Source organism: Palaemon carinicauda, chromosome 39 (assembly GCF_036898095.1).
Source record: "Palaemon carinicauda isolate YSFRI2023 chromosome 39, ASM3689809v2, whole genome shotgun sequence".
NCBI classification, from domain to species: Eukaryota; Metazoa; Arthropoda; class Malacostraca; order Decapoda; family Palaemonidae; genus Palaemon; species Palaemon carinicauda.
Genome location: NC_090763.1, coordinates 24,159,831 through 24,186,711, shown reverse-complemented (window position 1 = coordinate 24,186,711; position 26,881 = coordinate 24,159,831). Strand labels below are relative to the sequence as shown.

At 43.6% G+C, this 26,881-nt stretch overlaps 1 protein-coding gene across 2 annotated transcripts; it reads left to right on the top strand.

Moving 5' to 3' along the window:
* Nucleotides 1–523: 523 nt before the first annotated feature.
* LOC137630815 (tRNA methyltransferase 10 homolog A) lies at nucleotides 524–26,627 on the top strand. 2 transcript variants are annotated; one of them, XM_068362362.1, is made up of 2 exons: nucleotides 524–658; nucleotides 25,572–26,627. In XM_068362362.1, the coding sequence occupies exon 2, from the start codon at nucleotides 25,578–25,580 to the stop codon at nucleotides 26,547–26,549; it is 972 nt and encodes a 323-aa protein (XP_068218463.1). In that variant the 5' UTR covers nucleotides 524–658; nucleotides 25,572–25,577; the 3' UTR covers nucleotides 26,550–26,627. The 2 variants fall into 2 exon arrangements, with proteins under 2 accessions (XP_068218463.1, XP_068218462.1); XM_068362361.1 differs by having other exon boundaries at nucleotides 540–696.
* Nucleotides 26,628–26,881: the final 254 nt, after the last annotated feature.

The following is a 26,881-nucleotide window of genomic DNA, read 5'->3' as shown; positions in this document are numbered from 1 at the left end:
ATTTATGAATACACTTTGTCATCAAAGGAGTCAATTATTATCTTATAATAAAGATTATATACTTTTCCTTTACATTTCAAATTGCTATTGTCTAATTCCGTAATAAATTATCGCCCCCTAAAAAACAATCATGTACATATAGTTATCAAGAATTAATATTAATAAAATAGTTACTGTATTTAATTTTCAGTAAATGTCTTTCTCCCTGATAAACCATTTTAATACAAACTATCACATTGAAAATATGCCCAATGATCATACGAGACACTTATAAAGATTAAATCTTTAATTGTGGCAAATTTCATATTTTTAAATATATACTAAAATGTATCTTTTTTCAACATTCAATTAAATGAAAAATGGGATTTTCATAGTTTCATTACAAAACAAATATTCAGTTGAAGTTTTAAAAGCAATGGCAAAAGATACTCAGGTGTAGAATTTATAAGAAAATTAGAGTAAAGTGAAGCATTAGGAAATTAATAAATGTAAAAAAAACAAAATTGGAAAAAGACAAGAGCCGTGTAGACCGAAAAACAGAAAAAAAGAGAGCCTCTAAAATATTAAACATTTACTACTACTACTGTTACGACTATCGTCTGGTGCTTGTCATTTTAACCAATACCTAATTAGAACAAGTATTATTAATTTTCCGAAGGTAAAAAGCTGCAACTTACATTTAAGACATCTATTTAAGTAAGTTAATTATTTTGACTGTATTTCAAGCCAGTGCAGTAACACTATGCAGCTGTCCTGTCACTCGGTGAAGAATGGTATCCTGGCCATGCCTTCATTATACTTTGGGGTTCCTGGTTCCTAATTCATCACTCTGCAGGATAAGGAAGCCTTTATATAACGACGAAAAAGACCTCCTGAGTTCATCGAACACTACCTAACCTAGCGTACAAACCGTGTCCATAATTACCCAATGAGGGTTGGGACTAACCCCACCCCCCTTAGACTACTCGGTATTATTATAGTAAAACACGGGGGGGGGTGTATGTACGATAGCGGCTACCTATATGTATTATGGCTAACTTAGAATACGGCAGTGGAAGGGGGGTCGCAGGGAGGCGTTAGGCCCCCCACCCGTTAGGTATGTAGGTAAGGACACGGCTTGTAGGCTAGGTTAGGGAGGAAAGTTTAGGTTGGTTGATTTCCATTTTTAATCAACGCATGAGAAACTGGCTGCCGATATACAAAGGCTCTGGACCTCCTGAGCCCATGGAACACTACCTAACCTAACATACAAACCGTGTCCATAATTACCCGAGGGTTGGGACTAACCCCACCCCTCCTCTTAGACTACTGGGTATTATTATCGTAAAACACAGATAGTCTTATTAATAAAGGAATACGGTCTTCTATAGAAAAACTCACGTTTTTTAGGAAATAACCTTTATTTTTGTCGCAAACATATCCAGGTTTGTCACCTGGGAAAGGGGGTGTTGCAAGGGCCTACCTCTAGGCTAGGTCATTGACCTGGGAACTACTAAGTTAGGTTAGGTGGGGTGTGTTAGGTTCTCTTGCCTTTTATAAATCTTGTAAGTGCTAAATAATCATGTTTTTTTTTTTCTATTTTTGTCCACCCAAAGTCCCAGGTTCCCACCTGTGTCCGTCAGGAATTGGGGGGATAACGGGAGAATGGCTCATTTGCAGTGTAAATAAAGGTCAAATTTGTTGAAAGCACAATAGTTACTATAGGAAAAGTTTTTCTATTGGAAATGTAGATCCATGTTCTGTAATTTAGCCTCCTACTGTATTCTTAGCGATAGGGAGTAATGGGGCATGGCCATCATCATACATATATCTCTAAACGGAAAAACACAGGGTTTACAAACATACAAAATGACACATTACCTAAGGTTCCTCACCTAACTTATCCTAGGAGCCATATCCTTATCTAGTTACCTACCAGAGGGGCTATGTCCCTCTACGAACCACCCAAGATTACCATAATCTTAGCTTACCTTATCCCAGTGAACTACATTCACCTCTCCCATTCTACCATTAAATAAGTTGGCGATCAATAAATTCTTTGAGATCCATGGTCCAACTATGTATTCCACCAACTCTCTTTTAGGATTTTGCAACATCCACTCCTAAAATATCTTGTTCTCTTAACTTATCTAATTTTTGGCATAAAAATGAATTATCTGTATTATCTTCTTTGAACAGATCACAAATATCATTGGTGTATTTTCCCCTTGAAATTTGAATTTATTTTTAGCATATTTTACTTTGATTTCATTATTAGAATTATCTTATCCATATCCATTTCACTAAGCCTGTGGTCCATTTCCTTATATGAATCTTTATTTTTTCATCCCTTCTATTCTTCAATTGTTTTCTCTACACACCGTGCTAGGTATTATAGTATATGTTAGCAATCCATGTTTACCAAAGGTTATGTAAGCAGATAAGCAACCTGGTGGAGTAACAAGAACTTTGGGTGTGGAGGAAATGCCTCCCTAAATCTCAATGAAGTTACTAGCAGCAGGGTGACAGATTGGGTTTTGAGGCAATAGACAAGCTGTCTCTTTGGCTTCTACTCCTGACACCTGGCAGATGATCTTACTGGAATCAGTATGGACCGGCAGGGGTCACCTGCTTTAGTTAGGTAGACACTGCCTATCACAAGGAACTGGCCATCCTTTAATGAATCTAGCCAATGGATCCTCCAGGGATTTAGTCAGTCAATGGAAAGAAAAGACAGAATGGCTACCAGTCCTAGATGTAGCTTGGTGCTAAGAATCTTCCAGTTTATAAATACTAAAGAAAAATTGAAAATTATTAATTTGGTATGTTAGAACCATGATTCAAATTTGGAAGTTACAGCACGTGGAGAATGAATTTATGAAATACCTGTATAGTTTGGATATCTTGGTCTTAAGTGAAACACGTTGTAAGAGGATTGGTAAGGAAACCATAGACCAAGGCAATATACTGTATATGACAATTTGGAGGTAATTGTATTTTTCCAAACGCTACAAACCATAGCTATTTATAGGGGTATTACTTTCGGCGAAGCTGAAAGAACAAGCCATTAAAATTTAGCAAGGGTTAACTACCCATCCGTTAGTTAGTGGGGGGTAGCTAGCTACACCCCTCACTCACACACCTGTGACTGAGCTTCACTTTGCTTGGATATAGGACTTCAATGAGGGACAAGGTTGGTGGGCAAGTATGTATAAATAGCTAAAAAGTTTGTATCGTTAGGAAAAATACCTCCAAATTTGTCATTTGTTCTGTAACTGGAACACAAACCAACACTATTTATAAGGGTGACTCACCCATTAGTAGAGTGGATGTCCCTGCCAATCTGGCTTTTTGGCCTTATCTGAGGTATTCCTTATATGCAGAGTTTTGTGCAAAAATAAGGAGACCCTAATACCTCGCTAAACCTGCTAAGCATGGTCTGCAGCCCACATAAGCTGTGTGGTGATATACTAGCAATGTGACTGTCAAGATAAAGGTTATTCCCAATCTTGTAGGAAATAACTGAAGAGACCAAGAAATTCCCAATACTACCTCGTCCCAATACTACCTCGCCAGGGTACGGGGACACAACAGTATTGGAACAATACTTGGTTACACAAGGGAGCAATGGTTTACCTGTAGAGGTTTGAGGTCAGCTTGTGCAGAGGATCCAGGATCCTGATTTCCCCAAGAGAGGGGAGGATGAAGAAAGGAAAAGAACCACATTCCTTTTCATTCACTCATACTAAATCCCGGGTAACCAATGCCCTCAACCTTCTGCTACTTGTCCAATAAGGAGCTTGAAGTACTAAACCAGCTGTTATGCAGCCACCACAGGACCGATAGAAACGTATTAGGGTTCCTGTTTGTCACGTCTTGCAGGTAGTGGGCGGTGGACGTAGTTTTGCATTTCGATACGCCCATTTGCAGTACCTGCATCGCAGAGTAGTTCTTTTGAAGGCCTTAGACATTGTGGGCTCTGGGACGATGTGATGGAGGAGAATCGGGATTCAGGACAAGGCCAATGACCCTGCGAATCCATGCGGAGACTGTGTTCTTCGTGATCCTCCTCTTGATTCTACCCGTGTTGACAAGGAGTGAGGGCACACTGGGCCGAGCTGCTGCTGTTCTCTTGAGGTAGCGCCTCAAACATCTTACTGAGTATAGTAGTAGATGATTTGGGTCATCAGTTACAGAGCAGGGACTGATTATCCAGGAGTCAAATCTAGGATCCAAAACCCCTGGATTCTGAGTCTTGGCAACAAACTCAGGGATGAAGCTGATGTTTACCTCTCCCCATCCCTTTGAATTGGAGACGTCATACGACAGACCATGAAGTTCGCTAACTCGTTTGGCTGAGGCCAAAGCGAGTTGGAACACCGTCTTCCAAGTTAGGCGGAAATCTGTTGCCTATCGTAATGGTTCGTACGGGAATCCTTTTTGGGACCAAAGAACTCGAACCGCGTTTCATGGGGGAGGTCTCACTTCTGACTGAGAACAGGTAAGTTCATAACTTCATATGAGGAGGGAAGTTCTAGCGATGAGGAAAAGCCCATTCCTTTCAGTTTAAAGGCGAGACTCGAGGTTAAGCGATAGCCTTTAACCGCTGAAACCGAAAGATGCATTTCTTCCCTCAATACAGGAGGAATTCTGGTACAGTATTACTGGAATACCTGTAGTGGTATTGAATGGATTGAGACCCCTTCCACGGCACCAACCACAGAAGACATTCCACTTCGCCTGGTAGAGTGAAGCTGATGACTTTCGCAGCTATCCAGACATCCTCTTCGCAACTTGTTATGAAAGATCTCTTTGAGTGAGGAGATGCTGGATAGTCTTCAGACGTGAAGGCGTAGCAAAGCTACTCCCTTGTGGTAAATGTTGACGTGGTTGTCTGAGTAGATTGTGTCGTGGAGTAAGTTTTCTTGGGAACTCCGTAGGAGCCACAGACGGTCTGGGAATCATTCTGCGTAATGCCCTAGCGGAGCTATGAGGTTCATCGAAAAATTGATTGATGTTCTGGTTTTGATGAGTGCTCTTCTCATCAGAGAGAATGGTGGGAATACGGAAACGTCAATGTTGTCAAAACATTGTTGGAACACATCTTGCCAGAGCCTTGAGGTCTGGGACTGAAGTTCAGGGCCGTTGTGAACAGATCCACAGTTGGCAAAAGTCAGGACTTTGTTGGCTACTAGATGATCCAAAGACAATTCAGAACCCACCATCTGCAACGCTCTGCTTGGTTTGTCAGCAAGCGCATTCCTCTTGCCGGGAATGAAGCAAGCTGATAGTCAGATCGAGTGAACTTCCGCCCATCTCAGTATCTCTACTGCTAGCTGGTATAGGTACCACATGTTTGCCTTCTTGCGGGGCTGTCTTTAAGTCTGGTAACCCATTAAGGGCCCTCATGATGGTCAGAACTTGCTTATGGCAACTTGCTTTTCCAACTAGGGTTGTAGCTTGACTAGTAATAATAATAAAAGGCATGTTCTGACTCCCTCTGGTCACCATCTGAAGCTGGGCTGGCAGCGATATCGTCATCATCCACCGCCAAGATCTTGCCTCAGGGTGGGTCGCGGTCGTTAATAGAAAGGCTGACTTGGCTCCTGACGCCCTCCGTGGGTCTCCGAGTCCTGGAAGAGGACTCTGGCAATGTCTTGGCATCCTTTGATTCCTTTTTTGGGGGAAACAGAGATTCCAAACCAGAAGGTCTAGGTGTTGCGACCTTGGCAAGGAGAGGAATGGGAACTGAAGGTGAAACATTGTTCCCTTCCTGGGGTCTTTCCGGTGGTGACGGGATGGGAGAGTCCAAAACTGACTCTTCCCTCTGAGAGCCTCTCGAGTTGGCGGGTGAGACATTGGTGGGCAGTGGCAATGATGGATCCACAGGGGGAACCACTACCCTTGGAACCCTGACCGGAGGCAGTTTGACCCTTCATGATGGAAGCTTGTCCAGAGTTCCCCTCTTCCTCTTCAGGGGAGAAGCAGTCGGGGTTGCCCCCACCCAGAAATAATGTCTGGGCAATCTGCGTACATGACTGATTACAATAATCACAGAGGCATCACATTTATGTCAGTTTTAATGAAAATATATAGTATACTTATTCTAAAGAGACTAGAGAGAAAGATTGATGAAAAGTTGAGAGATGAACAAGCAGGATTTAGAAATGTAGAATTTGTACTGACGAAATTTTCACTTTGAAACATGTTGCACCGCATCGTGTAGAATATAGAAATTCATATTTGATGGTATTTGCGGACTATGAAGAAGCCTTTGATAGTGTGTAATGGCCAATTTTAACGAGAGTCCTGCGTTATTATGGACTTCCCCTTGAATATGTAAATTTTACTAAGTCTGTTCATGAGCATAGCAATTGCAAAGTTAATGATAGTGGAGCCCTATCAAATGAATTTCCAGTGAACAACGTAGTACTGCAATAGAATGGGTTGTCACCTATGTTGTCTATACTCCTTGTGGATTTTGTAATATGTAAAACAGTTGGGGATGGTGGAGAAAGATTGGACTCGATTGGTAATAGGAAATTAGCTGACCTAGAGTATGCTGATGACGCTGTCCTTATTAGCAGAACACTACAGGATTTGTAATGCTTGCTTACCAGAATGCATGAAATATCACAGAGGTTGGGCTCAAGATAAATAGAAGAAAGACAGAGATGATGAGAATGGAATATGCGATGGAAGATTGGAAGGAGAAAGTATTAATGAGGTTGAATCATTTAAGTATTTAGGAACTATGATCTCCAATACAGGGTCTTTAGAATTTAGTTTGGTGAAAGATTGTAAAAAGCAAATTGGACAATGGCTAGGTTAAGTATAATTTGGAAATCAAATTGCCTGAAGTTACATATAAAAATCAGGCAATTTGATTTTATTATGTCTGTTCCAGTCTCTAGATTTACTTATGTAATATAGCATTACACATCGTAGTATGGTAATGCCATATCAACCTACAACAGATAAGCATGGCTAGGGCATAGCTCCTTAGGATAGTTTATTGAATGCTTAAGGTTGTGTACAGTGGTTTAAATTGCCTTGGGATAGCCACAATCAATTGTGAAATGGAGTATAATGCAGATGAAATGTATAAATATGTGTCCAAATAATATAAGCAGTTATTATACAGTATCAATTTGTGTTTTAACTTCCTATTGTTCTTGATCGTTGAATAGGTTATACAGTAGTTCCCTCGTATAATATTAGTTTAGTTAGGCATATTTTCTGGTATTTACTCATGAGGCTAGTGCACGTTTACTTTGGTCCTTCATATTTTTAGTCTGCGTTGTTAATATATATATATATATATCTCTCTCTCTCTCTCTCTCTCTCTCTCTCTCTCTCTCTCTCTCTCTCTCTCTCTCTCTCTCTCTCTCTCTCAGGGAGGAGATTATCCAACCAAGTGAGTTGAACTCAACTCTTCCAATTGTTTCACATCAATTGGTTGAATTTTCAAATCAAGTTTAAATCCAATTCTAAAGCAACAGCTCCTCGAGGATTAGTCCTGAGAGAGAAGTATAAAGGATCACATAGCGCGCAGCTGCAGCACCTTCAATCACGTTAGGGTATGTCTCATTTTCACATTTTATCACTTTAATTGCTGCAGCAACATTTCCAGTGAGTACTGAATTTTGAAGTTCTCCTGTGAACTAGCTTCACAAATTAGTTTAAACTGGGGACAAAAATAAACTTACTTAAGCTTTATATTAGGTATCATAATTGAAATGAACATACTCTTGCCTACACAGACATAAAACATTATACAGTATTTGCTACATGGTGCAAAGTTTGGTGGCAAAAGATGACAGAATACATGCTTGTGTGACACCATATGAAAACATTTCAGTATCATAAATGTAAGTTGCCTAATATCTTTTTGTGGTATATGAGAGAGAGAGTTTTTGAAAATTAAAGTGCTGTATAATGTATAGGAATGAGTGTTTTTTTTTCTTCTTTTTGAGTGAGACTTGGCTTGTGTCTAGCATTATTTTCATTTATTTCATCTGAAATTAATGGTTTATAATAATGAGCATATACAGATGATATTACTAATTCAATAATACATTATAATAACTATTTTGCACCTTTATAGGACCCATGCTGGTGTACAGTACATCCCTATAAATGCAGTAACTCTGGTAGAACGAAGCATATTAGGCAATTTAGAATAGCCTAAATATTGTTCAGGACAAGTTTCCTTATTGTCAAAAAATAATCCTGGTTCAATTCCCTATGGCCAGTCCCTAGGTCATTGTCCTGCTTTCAAGGGCAATGTCACTGGCCCTTGCCTCTGTCATTCATGAAGGTCTTTTAAACCTTTAAACTGTTAAGGGACTAGACCTCTTGATCATTTTGAAAGATGACAGAACAACCATTTTACAGTATTTCCTACTTCTTTTCAGCTGTTTGGGCTTTCTAAGGACAGTTGATTCTTGAATGCCAACACTTTAGGGATATGATGAATTAGGCTTTTTATCAAGTTTGTTTCTTTCCAAGAGCTGGAGACTTGGATGGAGAGAATGGTTTTTTTCACAAGAGTACTTTTGGGATTTTTTTTTTAGCAATTCATCAAGATACAACAGTTTTGACTAAAAATATATATATATTTTTTTTTTTGGATACAACGCAGCTCTTTTAAAGGATTTGCTTACCACCCTAGTGAGCTATGGATGGGGCATTTGGGAAAGCCTATAGGTCTACCTGCTGAGTCAACAGCAACCATTGCCTGAGCCAGCTAGGCCTCTCTGGTCCTAGCTTGAGTAAAGGGGCTTGGGTGCTGATCATTTGTACTGTGTATATGATCAGTCTGTAGGGCAATACGTTTGTCCCTTGTTTCTGCTATTCATGAGCAACCTTTAAACCTTTATGTAACACACTTATTTTTGTCATAGTTATGCTTTCATATTATGAAAGGGATTTTGACGAAGGAAAAATCTATTTCCGGGCGAGAGACCTGTGCCGCCCAGTGAAATGCTCCTTTAGCATCATTTCTAAGGTATATAACTGCTATGTATTACCAGAAAAAAAGTTGCATAGGAATGCCAGGGATGAACCCAGCTCGTTCACCTAAATAGGTGTCGGTATAAGTAACTGGGGCGTGAAAACCACAACCAGAGGTCTCGTGCCATTTAGATATCTCCTCGTCAAATATCCTCGGAACAACGAGGTGCCGTTCTACAACCGCTATAGAATGCTACTACCACCATCTCCACCCACGCCAACTACGTCACTCCTTTCATAGCATCTGCGGTGTTCACTTGTGCGTTCCCTTGCTTGTGATCTTTGTTGTTTTGGTGCTTTTTTGGTACGAGATGTCGGATGTTCAAGCTTCCTCCTCCAAGTTAAGTACTAGAACTATGGATTTTGAGTTTTGGAGGTAGCAATACCTTTATTATTCTTTATTTTTAAGTGTTAACGTGTCACCCAGGTCAGGAGTCCCGACTCACGACGCCATGCTTGGTCTCTCTACCTCCTCATCTCGTTCTTGACGTTTTGCAATTGGTCTCCCATACTAATTGTAACTCGTTTCGAACCTTTTTGCCTTTACTCAATTCCGTGTCACTTTACGCGATGCTTCATTCAGCTTTCGTGATTTCATTTTTACGGGAACGTATTTATATCTTAGGTCATGGGCTTGCTTGCTACCCTTCTAGGCCGTGTGCCTTGAAGGCAGTTTTGCACCGCGTCTTGGTGCCTTTTATGCTAGGATTGTTGCTCTTATTCATTCCTTTTACCTTTATAAGAGTTAGGTCCTGTTTTCATGCCCTAAATTATGACTTTACTACTGCATTAGCAAAGGTATGCAACCTCAGTGCTTATGTACAGTACTGTGCTTATTTAAGTGAGTTTCATATTTACATTAAAACTACATTTACAACACGTATGAAGTTATCTCCATTATAACCTGAGAACCAGCTGTATAAAATTAGGGTGTCATAATGTAGTGGTCAAATGTACCCAAAATGGTAATACATTCCAGTTTGCATTAGTGTATGTAGGTAATTAAAAGGGATTTTGACGTAGGAAAAATCTATTTCTGGGCGAAGGACCTGTGCCGCCCAGTGAATAAGCTCCATTTAGCACTTATTCTTAGGTAATTTACTGCTAAATATACCAGAGAAAAAATGTAAAGGAGTGCTAGGTTAACTAGCTCGCTCACCTATTGGTGTCGGTATAAAATTGGGCGTATATTCCAGAGGTCCCGCACTATTTAGATTAATCCACGACAGAAAACCCCAATAGAGGAGAGCCGTTCAACCTCACTCGGTACTACTAACAATGCATCCGCTCAGAACCCAACTCCTTAGCACCCAAAGTTTGGGGACTCCAAGGGAGAGGAGCTGGGAGGGTTCACTGGGCAGCACAGGTCCTTCGCCCAGAAATAGATTTTTCCTACGTCAAAATCCCTTTTCTGGGCTCGAACCTGTGCCGCCCAGTGAATCTATACAAGAGAAAAATGTCACCAAACTTGCAAAATAAAGGAAAAAACATAAGCGTAGGGGAAATACAGGATGCTTTTAATCAGAGATGAGTACCAAAAAACAATTATAAGGGTATCTTAAATATGAACATAAATCCAATAAGGTAGGTATAATAATGCCGTGAGTGATAATATATACAGATACTCAGGAGCATAAAAATTTACAAATATAATAACAGTATTCAGGTGCGAGACCAACGAATACAATAGGGTATAAATGAGGCAGGTAAGAGGGAGAGATAAAGAGTCAAGGCATTAACCTGTGAGTTACTTGGGAGTAACTACGCTCCCTGCGGCTACTGTAGAAAATTTTAGGGCTTCCAAATGCTTAAGGTAGTGTTTCTTGAACACTGACGGTGATTTCCACCCTGTATACCTGGAAAGGTCTGTAAAATTCATGTGGTGAAAGAAGTTCACCGAGGTAGCAACCGCCCTGATATCATGTGCAAGAGGAAAAGAGTCAGGGTTAGCTTGTTTAATAAAATACAAAATTTGTTGCCTGATCCCTTTAATAGTAATGGTACCGCCTTGTTCTCTAACGAATAGAGGCCCCGAGGAGTTAGAGGAGGTCCGGGATAAATAAGACCTAAGAGTAGTGACAGGGCACAGAGACGGATCTTGCGTGAGGGGAACAATTTTCCAGGAGGTCCATCTGTTTTGAGGGTCTTCATTCTTAGCCAAAAAGAATTTGTTAGGAGAAAGAAGGACCTCTCCTGAAGGCAGAAAGTCAATATGACCCGGGTCTCTCGACAAGGCTGCCAATTCAGAAATTCTTGCCCCGGAAGCCAAGCTCACCAGGAAAAGTGTTTTCCTGAGAAGGGGCATGTAATCACAAGAACTGTTAATGGTATCAGAAGCCAATTTGAGTACGTCATTAAGGAACCAGGTCACCGGGGTAGGACGAGTAACCGGTTTCAGTCTGGCACAAGCTTTCGGAATTGAAGCTAACAAAGAGTCGGTTAAGTCTATGTTAAAACCCACTAGGAAGATCTTTTTCAGAGCCGATTTAATAGTGGTGATAGTATTGGCTGCCAGACCTGATTCTAATAAAGATCTAAAGAAAGTGACTGTAAGGTTCAAGTTCATACAGTTCACGTCTGAGTCTATTAAAAATTTTGCCAACTTTTTAACTGCAGAGTCATACTGGCGGATGGTGGAATCCCGTTTATCCGATTCTAGGAACAAGGTGTTTTGAGGATCAATATTGGCACCATGCATAGCCGCAAACTTCATAAAGTCCATAAAGTTAGGGCGCTCTGAATGTTTGAGAAAGCGTACACAACGCGTGTTTGTACTATCTGAGACAGAACCGGATTGGGTATCGGGTGAGGGTATAGTCTCAACTCCCGCAGGAGAGGATACCAGTTGCTCTTGGGCCAGTTGGGTGCGACCAAGGCTACTTGTCCCTTGAAGGATCTCAGTTTGTCTAGAACTTTCAGCAAAAGATTCACCGGGGGAAAGAGATAAATCTTTTCCCAGTTGTCCCAATTCTGTGACATGGCGTCTGTGGCGTAAGCCTGAGGGTCTAGATTGGGAGCCACATAAACTCTCAATTTGTGGTTGGATTCCGTGGCGAAGAGGTCCACTTGGAGACCGGGAACCTGAGAGAGAATCCACCGAAATGACTTTAGATCGAGTGACCATTCCGATTCTAGAGGGGAGGTCCGGGACAGGGCGTCTGCCACTACATTCCGGACTCCCGCCAGGTGGACAGCTGAAAGATGCCAACGGTTCGAGGCTGCTAGGGAGAATATGGCTACTAGAACATGGTTCAGAGGCCCTGACTTTGACCCGCCTCTGTTGAGGCAGCGGACCACCACTTCGCTGTCGAGGACCAGACGAAGGTGTTGTTTCTTGGGAAGAGCGAGACGTTTCAGGGTTAGAAGAACTGCCATGGCCTCTAGTACATTGATGTGAAAATGGCGGAACAAGGGAGTCCAAAGACCTTGAACTTTCTTGAGCTGAGAATAGCCGCCCCAACCTGATAAGGATGCGTCTGTGTGAATGATTAATTCCGGAGGCGGAAATCGAAGGGGAACTGACTTTGACAGACTGTTTGCTCTTGTCCAAGGAAGAAGTCTTTCCCGTAGAATGGGAGGAAGGCGGACTTTCCTGTCCCGGAGCTTCCGGTTCGCCCTCGAACGCCAGACACGATTGATATCTTTCAATTTTGCCTTCAGAAGAAGATCCGTCACTGAGGCAAACTGAAGGGACCCCAGAATCCTCTCTTGGAGTCGTCTGGAACTTACTTTGTCTTTGAGAAAGCGTTTGGTGTTCCTTGCAATCTCTAACCTCTTGGGTCTGGGAAGACACAGAGTATGAGATATAAGATCCCATTGCAGGCCGAGCCATTGGAACTTCGATTTTGGAAGAAGACGGGACTTCTTGAAGTTGATCTGGAAGCCTAGAGATTGAAGATAATGGATGACTTTGTGAGTGGCTTTTAGGCAATTTTGGGAGGTGTCTGACCAAATGAGCCAGTCGTCCAGATAGGCTACTACTTGAATCCCTTGATTCCTGAGTTCCTGAACAGCGACTTCTGCTAGCTTTGTGAAGATCCTTGGGGCGATGTTGAGCCCGAAAGGCATCACCTTGAAGGAGTAACTTTTGTCCCCTAAGCGAAAGCCTAGGTACGGACGGAAGTGTCTCGCTATCGGGACGTGATAGTAGGCGTCTGTAAGATCGATAGAGGTGGTGACGGCCCCACGGGGAAGTAAGGTCCGCACCTGCGAGACGGTAAGCATTCGAAACTTGTCGCATTGAATGGACAAGTTGAGAAGGGATAGATCTAGAATCACTCTTCTCTTGTCTGAATCCTTCTTCGGGACACTGAACAGCCGACCTTGAAACTTCAGATGTTTCGTTTCTTGTATGGCGTTCTTTTGTAAAAGATCCTGGACAAATTCGACCAGGTCCGGAGTGGAATGTTGACGAAATTTGTTCGGAGGAGGAGGTCCTTGAATCCAACTCCACCCCAGTCCCTTGGAGATGATACTGAACGCCCAGGGACTGAACCTCCATTTGTTGCGGAAGGCATAGAGCCTCCCCCCTACCTGCTGCACCTCAGTATTGGTTTGAGGAGTTGCCTCCACGTCCGCCTCGGAAGTTCTTTCCTCTGCGAAAGGCTCTTCCCCTGCCTTTGTTCTGGTTAGAGCCACGGTGGTAGCCTCTACCTCTACCATAACTCTGGGAAGAGCTATGAGCCTCGTAAGACTGGTTAAAGGCAGGGGAAGTGGCGGAGGCACCAGAAAGCTGGCTCTTAGGTAGCAGAACGGTGACATAGTCATCCGAAGGAGCCTGAGAGGTGGAAGGCTGTGCAGGGACAACAGAAGATGGAGGAAGAGGCAGCCGGAAGTTGGATGAAGCACTCTGCTGTTGCCTGAACTGGGTGGAGGTATATGGTCTAAGCTTCTTCCTACCCCGGGCTTGATAATTTGCGGGGTCATACTTGCGTTTAGGGGTCAAACCCCAACGGGCTTTAAGGCTCTGATTAACCCTAGTGGCCTCCGTCAAGACTTCCTCTACGAGATCCTCGGGGAAGAGATTTGAACCCCAACAGGAGGACCGGATGAGTTTATTAGGTTCATGCCTAATCGTCGCCTCAGCTAGGACATGCTTGCGACATCTGCGTTTAGCAGTAGCGAAGTCATACAAGTCATAATATAAAGACTGTAACGTAGCCTTGTTGAGAGACTTAAAAATACTCTCCGTATCGTAAGTCAAGGCTATCGACTCCGTGGATGTGGCCAGGTTTAGAGTACGGCCCACACGTAGGCGGGAATCATATTCCTGTTTAATGAGGGATTCCGGGAGACGGGGAAGCTTCTCACTAAACAAGACTGAGGCACAGTCTGCTGCAAGCTTGCCGGAGGTAAAGGTGGTATGGACGTTGTCCCAACACTCAATACCTGAGGGAAGAAGGAGGGAGATTGGATCCACCTCTCGGATGGGAGGCAAGGGCTTCTCCTCCAGAGCATATTGAAAGGCAAGCTCTGCCACCTTATTGACGCATGGAGTCAAGGTGTTCTTGTCCATTAAGAACATCGTAAAGGAGCTTTTATGAGGCGTCAGCATGGTGTTAGTGCAGCCGATGTCGTTCAAAAATCTGGCCCAAACAGATTGGGCTTGCTCCTTCGGGAAGATGACCGTCTCTTTGGGGACCTTGTCCAATCGAACTAAAGCTTCCTCGGTAAGCCTGGCATAACCATGAAATGGAAATGCCAGACCAGGAGGAAAGAATTCAAAGTCCTCTAGAGGACGAGTGCCAAGGCCCTCCAGAGTCAACATTCCGTCTGAGAACGGGGAATGAAGAGCCATCCGCCAGGGGTTGTTCTTGGCAAACGGCGGGAGCTTAGAGGCATCCGGGATGAGAGAGCTTTGGACTCTCTCCGGAGCTCCTTGCTCTAAAGCCCCAATTCTCTGACCGAAGTTAGAGAACATCGTGTCCATCCTCGACTGCATCTCCGAAACCAACTTTGCCTGCATCTCCGACACGATGCGAAGCATGGCTGATTCGGAAAGGCCCGGGCTAGCAGCAGGAGGGGCGGAAGGAACTCCCGGGTCGTGAGACTTAGAGGAGGAACCAGAGGTCTTTGAAGACGGGTTCGTACCATGTTTAGAGCCCTGAGAAGTCTTGTGAGGCTTGCGAGCTTTGGGTAAGGTCCTTGAAGTAGACTTATCCTTAGGGGGAACCGGGTATGATCGTTGAGACGAATCACGGTCCCCAGAAAATCCAAGAAAAGAAGAGCGATCAGAAGAAGAAGAAAGAGCGGGGCTGAGGATAGGAATCTCAGCGCCGGACACACCTGCCTCACTTACCACCCTACCTGTATCCGGCTCGTCTAGTAACATTGGTTCGACGTCCAGGTTCATGGAGGCAACATTGTCCTCCAGACCTCCGGAGGCGTCCGATGGATCTTGCTCTGGGTCGATGAGACCCGTTATAGTGGCATCAATGTGGGCAATGATGGGAGCTGCCACATGCCTAGCCACAGCAGCTGAAGACTTGGCGTTGGGGTAAACCATGGTGCAGTAGTCCTCAGATAGGACGTACGGCCGCTTAGACTTCACATTCCGGGCAAACCCACCAACCCACACCTTCAGTGTGGCCCGAGCCGCAGACTTTTGCTCCGGGGATGCCTGAAATAATAGTGGGAATTATAAAAGGGAGACTCCCAATGGTCCTTCAAGACCATAGATATCTTACTAATAGTAAATTAAATAAGAAGGCAATATAGCCAATGGGACTCACCGAGTCAGATCCAAGGGTAGTGATGAGGTCGAAGCAAATCACACAGTTATCCGGGTGCCATACCACAACGTCTTCCAGTTGAACCCCACAAGGGGCGTGAGATCGGCAGACGGAGTGGCCACAAGGCTGGTGCAGAACAGCTGCACAGGCCGGCGTCAGACAATGCACCATCTATAAAAAGAATAGTATATGAGAAACTGTAATTCTCTTAAGTAGGGGCGGGTCCGGAGGACCCGGGCCTAACATAGGTCTAACACAAGATTAGAGCTTAACTGTACTATTCTTTAAGTAGGGGCGGGTCCGGAGGACCCGGGCCTAACATAGGTCTAACACAAGAATAGAGCTTAACTGTAATATTCTTAGGTAGGGGCGGGTCCGGAGGACCCGGGCCTAACATAGGTCTAACGCAAGGTTAGAGCTTAACTGTAATATTCTTACATAGGGGCGGGACCGGAGGACCCGGGCCTAAACATAAGTCTAACTTGAAACTAAAGTTATAGCAATCCATTCCGGTCAAGCCGGGAGCATAAAAAAGGATGCAATAACAAGGAATTAAGACACATGGTGTCTGATTTCCCGGGGCGGGGTAGACCCCGGGCCGGGAAATAAAAGTATATCCAATACCAATTCATTTAGGGACTCCGGGGTAGTGATCTGTCATATATAATCATCATAGGAAATGTTATAAAATAATAGGGGAGCGGAACTGTAGCTAAGAACCGCCAATCGAACCCGGAGGGTTTCGTATAACATAAGCCAGAATGAAAAGTGAATATAAAATAGGGTGCACCGGGATCCAACTCTGTTGACCGGTGGCCAACCAGACTAGACAGAGACGAACCTGCCGGGCCACCCGGAGGACAAAGTCCATAAACACTGAACTACCCCCTCTAAAAGGAGGGAAGGCAACGGTCCCTTAGTGGAGGGGGGAGAAGCCTAGCCGCCCACCTAGCTAGAGGGGGAGCGTGGGGGAGGATCACGTGATACGAGGCAGCAGGGCTACCAACTGACGATCCCCAACCAGACAGATCAAACGGAGTAATGGCACAAATATTCATTATAATAATAATAATAGCGTTAAATTATATGAATAAACACATAGAAAATTTTTGGGCAAGGCATGCAACATAATAATTAAATCACAAAAGACACACCTGATGGCTAAAAATAACATTGCCGCCTAGCATGAAGGTCGGCAGCCATAACGATACGTAAATGATATCGGCCCAAAAATTGAACCACGAGGATTCTAAACGCTAAATAATGAATATTCACAATAACAAATAATATTTGATAATAAAAATAATACACATAGTAACACCGCGAGTGAAAATTAAAAGCTCTCAAAAACAGGAGTACCAACTGTAGTGAAATCAAGCAAGATCGGTATGAACGAAGAGAATAAAATCCTATAATATAAATATTAAACGATCTAGGTTGCTCAAAACACAGTAAAACCCAGCTTGGTACTTAACTTAGACGGTGTCTCCTGGGAAACCGACGAAGAAGCCATAATTCAATGGAAAAATAACCAAAATCGAGAGCACAACAAAAATGCGGGTTACTTTACTCGTCGTGCTAAAAGGAGTTGGGTTCTGAGCGGATGCATTGTTAGTAGTACCGAGTGAGGTTGAACGGCTCTCCTCTATTGGGGTTTTCTGTCGTGGATTAATCTAAATAGTGCGGGACCTCTGGAATATACGCCCAATTTTATACCGACACCAATAGGTGAGCGAGCTAGTTAACCTAGCACTCCTTTACATTTTTTCTCTGGTATATTTAGCAGTAAATTACCTAAGAATAAGTGCTAAATGGAGCTTATTCACTGGGCGGCACAGGTTCGAGCCCAGAAATAACCATGTCATTCATATATAATTGTCAGATTCTTAGCCTACATTTGCCCAAATATCAAGAGGCATAAAAACCCTTAAGAAAGTTTTAAATATTTAACTTAGCCGGTGAATATATAATAGCTGCTGCTCCGGCGGCTCGACAGAAAAACACAAAAACTCGCGAGCGATCGCTATGAAGGTTGCGGGTGTGCCCACCAGCGCCAACTATCGGCCAGATACCGCATATGCATGTAAACAGCTCCAATTCTTCTCTGTCGGTCTGATCGACAAGACGTACCATTACTCGCTGTTAACCTGGAGTTTTTCAACAGACTTGGTGAAGTACTTCATTTTGGTTTGAGCTTTCGCAGTGCAGGTGTTTTATCTTCAACTTAAACTCTTGAACTCTTTTTTGGACAGATTTAATTGTTGATGACTTTGGATTGTTTTTTGGACTTTCTTTGACTTTTTCAAAATGGCTGACCCTTCTCCAATTCCTAGATTTCGTAAGTGTAATGCTAGGGATTGCAATAAGCGTCTTCCAAAGGCCTCTCTCGACCCACATACTGTGTGTTCTAATTGTCGGGGTAAAACCTGTCAATTAGGAGATCGGTGTGAGGAGTGCGTGGGCCTTTCGGAATTCGATTGGCTTGAGTTTGACAAGTATTCTCGTAAGCTAGAGAGAGATAGGGTGAGGAGAAGTTCCTCTAGATCGTTAGAATTTTCCTCCTCCCATGCCCCTGAACCTAATCCTTCCCCTGTAGTAGTTGTGCCTGAACCCTCTACTAGCACTCAGGAACCATCAATGCGGGATATGTTACGTGCCATTCATGCTTTGGGCGAGAGAGTTGAATCGTTAGCTACAGACCGTAATCAACTCATGGCGGACGTAAAAGAGTTAAAGTGTCAGAGTGCCACAGTGGAAAATCGTGGGAAAGTGATTAGTGCGCAAAGTGTTATCAGTGTTGCGACCAAGGGTTCGTCTGTTCGTGCCTGTCGTTCGCCTAGTCCGAGACCTCTTGCAAGCTCCCAAGCCCCAGGGAGAAGTAATGTCGTAGGACTTATGGGTTCGAGAGGCTTTAATCAGCGAACAGACGTTCCCTCTATGGTTTCAGGCGTGTCTCATCAAGACCGCCCCTACCATAAGACGAGCGAGACGGTTTTCTCCTCGTCATCCGAAGGCTTTTCGCGTAAGAAACCGTGGAGCAAGGTTTCGAGGCCCTTAAAGCGAAAGTCAGTCCCTTCAGGACAGGTCCAGCGTCCTGGTTGTAGCCATTGGGACAGCTCTGACCCTGTGCAGTCATCGGAAGACTGCTCGCCGCCTAAACAGAAACGTAACACAGGCTCCGAGAGTCTTGGTTTAGGCAATGTTTTGCAGTCGCAGACGTTACCCTCGTCTCTCACCGCACCCATTCCCGTTGATCCTAAATGGGTTGTACTGCAAGACATGCAGAATAAGCTTGCCTCTCTTATGGAGGACTATTCTGCTGAAAAGGTTCACGATGATCCTCGCCGCTTAGCTGATCGAGATCCTGGCCTGACGTTGGCGTTATAAAGTCACGTCAGTCACGTTTTGTAGAGCCTCACTCGATGCAGTCCCGTGTTGACTTTCAGCCGCATGTGGACGTTCAGCCGCTGCCGAATGCTCTTGTTGACGTTCAGGACGTTCGTCAACCAGCGAAGTTGACTTGTTTTGACGCTGAGCGTCAAGCACCGCAGTCAAGAGTTGTTTTGACTGCTCAGTCTAGGCAGTCAAGGCAGTCTCGAGTTGACGTCGAGCGTCCTCCCGCTCCTGTTGTTGTTGACAGTCAGGCTGTTAAGCAGTTACATGACATAGCGTCCTGGACTGCTACTGATGCACCGGTGCGTGTGGACTCTGCTTGTCAAGCATTGCCACCAAGGCAGGTCTCCCCTTTGCTTGTAACTCAGCAGTTATCGGACGAAGCTCCTTCAGATGAGGACGTTGCTGATCCTCATCCTGATGATAATCCTTCAGATGTAGATGAACCTAAGGCGGTTCCTCCTTCGATGGACTTTAAGAAGATCATGTTGATTTTCAAGGATCTTTTTCCCAATCACTTTGTTGCTGTTGCTCCTCGTTCGCCACCGTCTGAGTTTGCTCTAGGCTTACCTGCTACCAAGCCAGCCTTTACTAAGCTAGTGCTTTCTCGCTCTTCCAAGAGGGCTTTACGTCTTTTAGGCGACTGGTTGGATACCAGGAGGAGTTTGGGGAAGACGGCCTTTGCCTTCCCTCCTTCTAAGCTTGCTTCTAGATCGAGCGTCTGGTATGACACGGGAGAAGTTCTCGGCTTGGGAGTCCCTGCCTCTGCCCAGGGTGACTTCTCAAGCCTCGTAGACTCTCCCCGTCGCCTGGCCATGAGACGCTCGAAGATTAGTTGGTCCTCCTCGGACCTTGACCATCTGCTTAAAGGCGTATACAGGGCCTTTGAAGTGTTTAACTTTCTTGACTGGTCATTAGGAGCTTTAAGTAGGAAGATCTCGGCTGCCGACCAAGATGTTTCCTTACTGATCATGTCCTGTATGGATAAAGCCATCCGCGATGGCTCCAATGAGCTCGCCTCCACCTTTACGTCAGGAGTCTTAAAGAAGCGAGAAACCCTTTGCTCTTTCCTTTCGGCAGGAGTTACTCCCTGTCAGAGATCGGAACTGCTCTTTGCTCCCTTATCAGCGTCCTTGTTTCCGCAACAGCTGGTTAAGGATATAGCTGCTTCGCTTGTGCAGAAGGACACCCATGACCTGATGGCGTCCTCTGCTCGCAAAGGGGCTCCTTCTGCATCCTTTACTGTGAGACTCAGGATCGAGACTCCGGCATCTAGATTTATCCCGCCCTTTCGTGGCAGAGCTCCCAGCAGGGGAAGCTCTCGTGCCGAGGGAAAGAGAGGTAAGAAGAGAGGAGCCAAGTCCTCCCGTGGCAGAGTCTGACTGCCCACAGCCTCAGACAGCGGTAGGTGCCAGATTGAAGAGCTTCTGGCAGGCCTGGGAGAAGAGGGGTGCAGACCAAGAGTCTGTTCTGTTGCTCAGAGAGGGGTACAAAATACCGTTTGTACGCAAACCTCCTCTAGTGACAACTCCCATAGACCTCTCTCCCAGGTACCGAGAGGAGTCAAAGAGACAAGCCCTAAACCAAGAAGTGTCTCTGTTGCTAGAGAAGGGAGCGGTGGTGAAAGTCTCGGACCTTCAATCGCCGGGGTTTTACAACCGTCTCTTCCTAGTCCCAAAGCATACAGGAGGTTGGAGACCGGTGCTAGACGTCAGTGCGCTCAACGTTTTTGTTACAAAAACAAAATTCACGATGGAGACCACGAAGTCCGTCTTAGCAGCGGTCAGAGAGGGAGACTGGATGGTCTCTCTCGACCTACGAGATGCGTACTTCCACATTCCTATACACCCGGATTCCCAACCGTTTCTGAGGTTTGTTTACAGGAATGTGGTATACCAGTTTCGAGCCCTGTGCTTTGGCCTCAGTCCTGCTCCTCTCGTGTTTACGAGGCTCATGAGGAATGTGGCAAAATTCCTCCATCTATCGGGAATCCGAGCCTCCCTGTACTTGGACGACTGGCTTCTCAGAGCATCGTCCAGTCATCGCTGTCTGCAGGATCTACATTGGACGTTGGGTCTGGCCAAGGAATTGGGACTTTTGGTCAACCTAAAGTCCCAACTGATCCCATCCCAGACTATTCTATATTTGGGGATGGAGATTCGCAGTCCAGTTTTTCGGGCTTTTCCGTCTGCCACCCGAATAGAACAAGCCCTGCTCAAAGTCCAACTAATGCTGAAAAGAGAACGTTGTTCAGTCAGGATTTGGATGAGTCTCGTAGGGACTCTCTCATCCCTGGAGCAGTTTGTCTCGCTAGGGAGACTACACCTTCGGCCTCTCCAGTTCCATCTAGCCTCTCACTGGAACAAGGACAAGACGTTAGAGACGGTATCAATCCCGGTCTCCGAACCAGTAAAGGCATGCCTAAGATGGTGGGACAACAATATCAGTCTGAGAGAGGGACTATCCCTAGCAGTCAAGAACCCAAACCACGTGTTGTTCTCAGACGCGTCGGATTTGGGTTGGGGTGCGACCCTGGACGGTCGGGAATGCTCGGGTCTGTGGACCTCAAGTCAGAAGAGCATGCACATCAACGGCAAGGAGCTGTTAGCAGTCCACTTGGCCTTGATGAAATTCGAAAGCCTTCTTCGAAACAAAGTGGTAGAGGTCAACTCGGACAACACCACAGCTTTGGCGTACATCTCCAAGCAAGGAGGCACACACTCCCTCACGCTGTACGAGATCGCAAGGGACCTTCTCATTTGGTCAAGAAATCGAGGCATCTCCCTGTTGACGAGATTTATCCAGGGGGACTTGAACGTCTTGGCAGACTGTCTCAGTCGGAGGGGTCAGGTGATACCCACGGAATGGACCCTCCACAAGGACGTGTGCAAGAGTCTTTGGGCGACTTGGGGTCAACCCACCATAGACCTCTTTGCCACCTCGTTGACCAAGAGGTTACCAATCTATTGCTCACCAGTCCCAGATCCAGAAGCAATCCACATAGACGCGTTTCTACTGGATTGGTCTCATCTGGACTTATATGCATTCCCACCATTCAAGATAGTCAACAAGGTACTGCAGAAGTTCGCCTCTCACGAAGGGACAAGGTTGACGTTGGTTGCTCCCCTCTGGCCCGCGAGAGAGTGGTTCACCGAGGTACTTCAATGGCTGGTAGACATTCCAAGAAGTCTTCCTCTAAGGGTAGACCTATTACGTCAGCCCCACGTAAGGAATGTTCATCAAAGCCTCCCCGCGCTTCGTCTGACTGCCTTCAGACTATCGAGAGACTCTCAAGAGCTCGAGGCTTTTCGAAGGAGGCAGCCAGTGCGATTGCAAGAGCTAGGAGAGCTTCTACCATCAGAGTATACCAGTCGAAGTGGGAAGTCTTTCGAGACTGGTGCAAGTCAGCATCTGTGTCCTCTTCCAGTACCTCTGTAGCCCAAATCGCAGATTTTCTTTTACATCTGAGAAATGTTCGCTCCCTCTCAGCTCCCACGATTAAGGGCTACAGGAGCATGTTGGCTTCGGTCTTTCGTCATAGAGGCTTAGATCTTTCCAACAATAAAGATCTCCAAGATCTCCTTAAGTCTTTCGAGACCTCTAAGGAACGTCGTTTGGCAACTCCTGGATGGAACTTAGACGTGGTCCTAAGGTTCCTCATGTCAGACAGGTTTGAGCCATTACATTCAGCCTCCCTGAAGGATCTCACCCTCAAGACACTTTTCCTAGTGTGCTTGGCTTCGGCTAAAAGGGTCAGTGAACTTCATGCCTTCAGTAAGAACATCAGCTTTTCTACAGAAAAAGCCACATGTTCACTTCAACTTGGTTTCCTGGCCAAAAATGAACTGCCTTCTCGTCCTTGGCCTAAGTCCTTTGATATACCTTGCCTATCAGAGATCGTAGGCAACGAACTTGAAAGAGTGCTGTGTCCAGTTAGAGCTCTTAAGTTCTACTTAGCTCGTACTAAGTCCTTACGAGGTGGATCTGAGGCATTATGGTGCTCAGTTAAGAAACCATCATTGCCTATGTCAAAGAATGCTTTGTCATATTTTATCAGATTTTTAATACGAGAGGCTCATTCTCACTTGAATGAAAAAGACCGATGCTTGCTTAAGGTTAAGACGCACGAAGTAAGAGCTATAGCAACTTCCGTGGCCTTTAAGCAAAATAGATCTCTGCAAAGTATTATGGACGCGACCTTTTGGAGAAGCAAGTCGGTATTCGCGTCATTTTACTTAAAAGATGTCCAGACTCTTTACGAGGACTGCTACACACTGGGTCCATTCGTTGCAGCGAGTGCAGTAGTGGGTGATGGTTCTACGACTACATTACCCTAATTCCAATATCCTTTTAATCTGTCTCTTGAAATGTTTTTAATCTTGTTTTTGGGTTGTACGGAAGGCCAAGAAGCCTTTCGCATCCTGGTTGATTTGGCGGGTGGTCAAATGTCATTTCTTGAGAGTGCCCAGATTAGGGGTTTGATGAGGTCCTATTGTATGGGTTGCAGCCCTTGATACTTCAGCTCCTGGGAGTCTTTCAGCATCCTAAGAGGATCGCTGGGCTTCGTGAGGAAGACAGACTAACAAGGCAGAGTAATCGTCTAAGTCAACTTCCTTACCAGGTACCTATATATATTTGGGTTTTGTTATGATATAACTGTCAAAAACTCTAAGCATATACGCTGTAAACTTAATTAACTCTGGTCTCTACCCACCACCATGGGTGTGAATCAGCTATTATATATTCACCGGCTAAGTTAAATATTTAAAAATGATATTTTAATTATAAAATAAATTTTTGAATATACTTACCCGGTGAATATATAAATTAAAGGCCCCCCCTTCCTCCCCGATAGAGACCCAGCGGGATGAGAAGAATTGGAGCTGTTTACATGCATATGCGGTATCTGGCCGATAGTTGGCGCTGGTGGGCACACCCGCAACCTTCATAGCGATCGCTCGCGAGTTTTTGTGTTTATCTGTCGAGCCGCCGGAGCAGCAGCTATTATATATTCACAGGGTAAGTATATTCAAAAATTTATTTTATAATTAAAATATCATATTTTAAACAATGTTAAGGTCTAATATGAGGCAAACAAAAATTTTGTTCGAGGTTACCGAGATACCAACCCAATGCTGTATGGAAGCTGTACACAACATTCAGTGTTTCTTGCCATTGTACTTACCACTTGTTTCCTTACAGCAGCCAGGGATCTCCAGTAGATGCTCAAAATGCTTATATTTTTTTTTTTTTTTCACTAATTGCCAACTGTCCATAGCAAAATTATGAGTAGAAAAAAAAAGCTTTTAGTAAGATTTATATCCTATACAGTAGCCTATTAACCCTTTTACCCCCGGGGTATTTGGAAATTTCCCACCCTTAACCCCCAGGGGGTTATTTTTTTCCAAGCACATTTTGCAGTATATTTCATTTAAATTGCTCTAACAGCCTTAATTTTTGTCATAGAGAGGTCAGGTTGGTCTCATTCTCTTGGAAAATGCCTGAATTTTCTCAAAAAATTATCAAAAAATATGAAAAACTAATTTTTATAGCATTTTTTTGCAAGGACGTACCGGTACGTCCATGGGGGTAAAGGGATGGCTTTTGTGAAACGTACCAGTACGTCCTTTGGGGGTAAAAGGGTTAATAGAATTTTCGGTTGATTCAAAAAAACAAAAACCCTAAAGGTTTGTAGTCTTCTAATGCAATTTGAATATTGTTTTGGTAAAGGGCATATCATATGAGCAAGATTTAAAGCATCTTTTAGCACCCTGTTGCCAAATTTTTGACCAAGTAGTGAATAATTATTGATATATACCCATGAACTAGCTTCACAAATTAGCTTAAACTGGGGACAAAAATAAACTTATTTAAGCTCTATATTAGGTATCATAATCGAAATGAACATACTCTTGCCTACACAGACATAAAACATTGTACAGTATTTGCTACTTAGTGGAAAGTTTGGTGGCAAAAGATGACAGAATACATGCTTGTGTGACACCATATGAAAACACTTCAGTTTCGTCTTTTTTGTGGTTAATGGCTTACTTATAACTAAATGTATGAAATATAGTTGGTGATAATGAAGTTTAGATGTGGTTTACACACAAAAATGCATGAAATGGTACAAATTTGCAAGAGGGTCCTGTGCAGAAATGTTGATTATTTAAGGCACAATGATGAGTAAGAAGCATAGTGTTCAAGATAAGTTATTTTATATATTTCATATTACTACCACCTACTGTGAAAAATATTTAGTGGGTATAACTAAAAAAAAAAAAAATAGTTTTACAGCCTAACATAACATTATCCTTTAGAAATTTCCTTGTATTGTAGATTTATTATTTTCTTTGACTTTTGTGTGGCATGGATACGGGGAAACCGCCTCATGGTATTTATTTTCTCATGTCTTAGATATATAAACTAAAGTGTGTTTTAATCACTTTGCAGATAAACATGGATGACTCTAAAGTTGAAAACAAAAATCAAGAAAAATTGGCTGTTGAAGACTGTACAAATTTAAACAGAGATGATATTCCAAATAATGCAAGTGAATCTACCACAATGTCTAAACGTCAAAAGAAAAAGCTTCTAAAACGACAGAAATGGATAGAGTCTCGGGAAGAACGGAAAAAGAGGGAAAGAGAAAAACAGAAACGTCGTTTGGAGGCAAAACGTGCTGCTGGAGAGCTTTGTGGGAACATGTTAAGAAAGCGATTAAAAGGAGCTACAATGGCAGGAAGCTCCTGCAAACAGCGCGTGGCAGTTGACATGTCTTTTGACGATCTCATGATGGAAAAACATCTTGTTCAGTGTGTCAAACAGATTAGTCGATGTTACGGTGCAAACAGGCGCGTGTCGGACCCAATGCAGTTTTATGTAACAAGTTTTGAAGGAAAGTGTCATGATTTAATGGCCCGACAAAACGGATACATGAATTGGGATGTTCACTTCAAGAATGAAAATTACTTAGATGTGTTTGATAAGGAAGATATAGTATACCTTACCAGCGAGTCAAGTAATACTGTCAGTTCTCTTGACAACTCCAAAGTTTATGTCATAGGAGGACTTGTGGATCATAATGACCATAAAGGTCTGTGTTATAAACTGGCACTTGAGAAAGGAATAAGTCATGCCAGATTGCCGATTGATGAATTTATCGAGATGAAAACCAGAAAGGTATTAAGTGTAGATCAAGTCTTCAAGATATTACTTGGTGTTACTCAGGGAAAGAATTGGAAAGACTCATTTCTTGAAGCAATTCCTCCCCGAAAAGGTGCAGTAGGTAAAGAAATATCCGATGACAACTTCAGTGATGCTGATTGCAATATAAGTGACTCCAATAATCTTCAAAGTATACCATACTCAGATGTTGAGAATGGTCAAATGAATGGCAAAACAGCAAGTAAAGAAGAAGTGAAAAGCTGAGCCTTCCTTCTTTCATTGTTAATACTATGTATCTAAGTTGTTATTACAGAATTGCTAAATTCACTAGTATAATTCTCAGTGTTGTTTGAATTACCCTTTTTATTCTAACTTTCATGTTATAAGGTTTAAAGAGCTCTTATGAAGTTTTGAATTCCATAAGTTATTGATGTTCAATTTACATCAAAGGTGTAAGAATTCCATTAAAAAAATGTTAGGTCAACTGAAAGAAATGTTTGACGAGTGCATTTAAATAGTACAGCTACCTCTCCAGATAAGTTAATTGTTTTATCCTTTTCAATAGATGTAATTTAGTACCAGTTTCATATAGTCAC

Coding starts and splice junctions, on each gene's coding strand:
- LOC137630815 (XM_068362362.1), top strand. CDS start 25,578: ATGGATGACTCTAAAGTTGAAAACAAAAATCAAGAAAAATTGGCTGTT.